General features: G+C 42.7%; 1 protein-coding gene across 1 annotated transcript in view; it reads left to right on the plus strand.

The window, feature by feature from the left end:
• The window catches only part of LOC119592498 (lysosomal alpha-mannosidase-like), a gene marked incomplete at its 5' end in the record, with an annotated part of 12,706 nt that extends 11,944 nt beyond the window's left edge, over positions 1-762 (plus strand). Inside the window, 2 exon segments of the mRNA XM_037941346.1 lie at positions 42-191; positions 377-762. Of these exon segments, the coding sequence (XP_037797274.1) occupies positions 42-191; positions 377-613 (387 nt within the window).
• Positions 763-1,266: the final 504 nt, after the last annotated feature.

Consider the following 1,266-nt stretch of genomic DNA (forward strand, 5'->3'; position numbering starts at 1 on the left):
AAGAAAGTCTTCTCACTGTTCTTTCCTCCCGACGCCCACAGTGGTCCGCGCTAACTCGCAGCCTCCCTGCCAACGTCCATCTGCTGACCCTGGAGCCCTTCGGGACGGACGCTCTGCTGCTCCGCCTGGAACACCTGTACGAGGCCGGGGAGAGCAAGCAGCACAGCCAGGCCGCTTCGGTGGACCTCAAGGTGAGAAAACATCGGGCTCTCCATTCTCGTTGCCTCATCCAGACACCGTTTGGTCGTTTTTGCTATATTTTAAGATCAGATACACACATGTCCGGAACTTTTTTCTGGAAATTATGCATATCCCAGAATAAGCTAAAAAGGTCTGAGGAATAGTCCTTTGTAACTCAGTCTGTAACTACCCCCAGGGTTTGCTGGCCGACTGGGAGGTGACGAGTGCCGTCGAAACCACGCTGGCAGCTGACCTCAGGAAGGAGGACTTACACCGTTACCAGTGGAAGGTGTCCTCGACGTCCCGCCAGTCCAACAGGATCTCCAGAACTCAAGGGAACGCTAGTGGAGGCTCTGAGGAGGACCTCGTTGTCTCTCTGCAACCCATGGAGATCAGGACCTTCATTCTCACAGTCAAGAAACTTACTCCTTAATTCCAAGGGAATATTCTCTTTAATTTAATTTTTTCTTAAAATTAAATTTTCTTCCAATTTACGGTTATCACAGTGATATACTTTTCGATTTTTATTAATATTGTGATCATTGTGATTTGATAATAATACCATATGAACACAGTGAAGTATATGGTGTTTATATATCCTTTAATGACATAAAATGTACGGCGAAATAGGTCACGGACGAAAAGAGTGTACCATGAATGAAGCTTCGAAACTCTGCTAATGTAACCCACTGGTTTTAGACAGATTTCGAAGCATGTTTTTTTCCGTACTTCTTGACCGTATACCAGCTTAAACAGAAATATATACCAGAAATCATTCTGGTATATACCCGGCTAGCAGAACGTATATTTCTATGTCACAGAATTTAGCAAGTGACCCACCATCCATTAAATTTATAAATCAAAGGAAAAGAATGGTTACACTTTAATTTCCTTCATAAAAAGAAGCTGGGTATCAATATTTCTCTTAGTCTTTGGTAATATTCAATTCGCAAGCACGTTAAAAAAGAAAGGGTATTTTGAAAGTCGTTATTATAAGCAGCAATATAACAAAGTTTGCATTCTAAGGGATTGACGGACCAACATATTTTATTTTTAGTTAACGGCGGTACCAGATCTTTCGTCGGT

The sequence above is a fragment of the Penaeus monodon genome, chromosome 30, assembly GCF_015228065.2.
Source record: "Penaeus monodon isolate SGIC_2016 chromosome 30, NSTDA_Pmon_1, whole genome shotgun sequence".
NCBI classification, from domain to species: Eukaryota; Metazoa; Arthropoda; class Malacostraca; order Decapoda; family Penaeidae; genus Penaeus; species Penaeus monodon.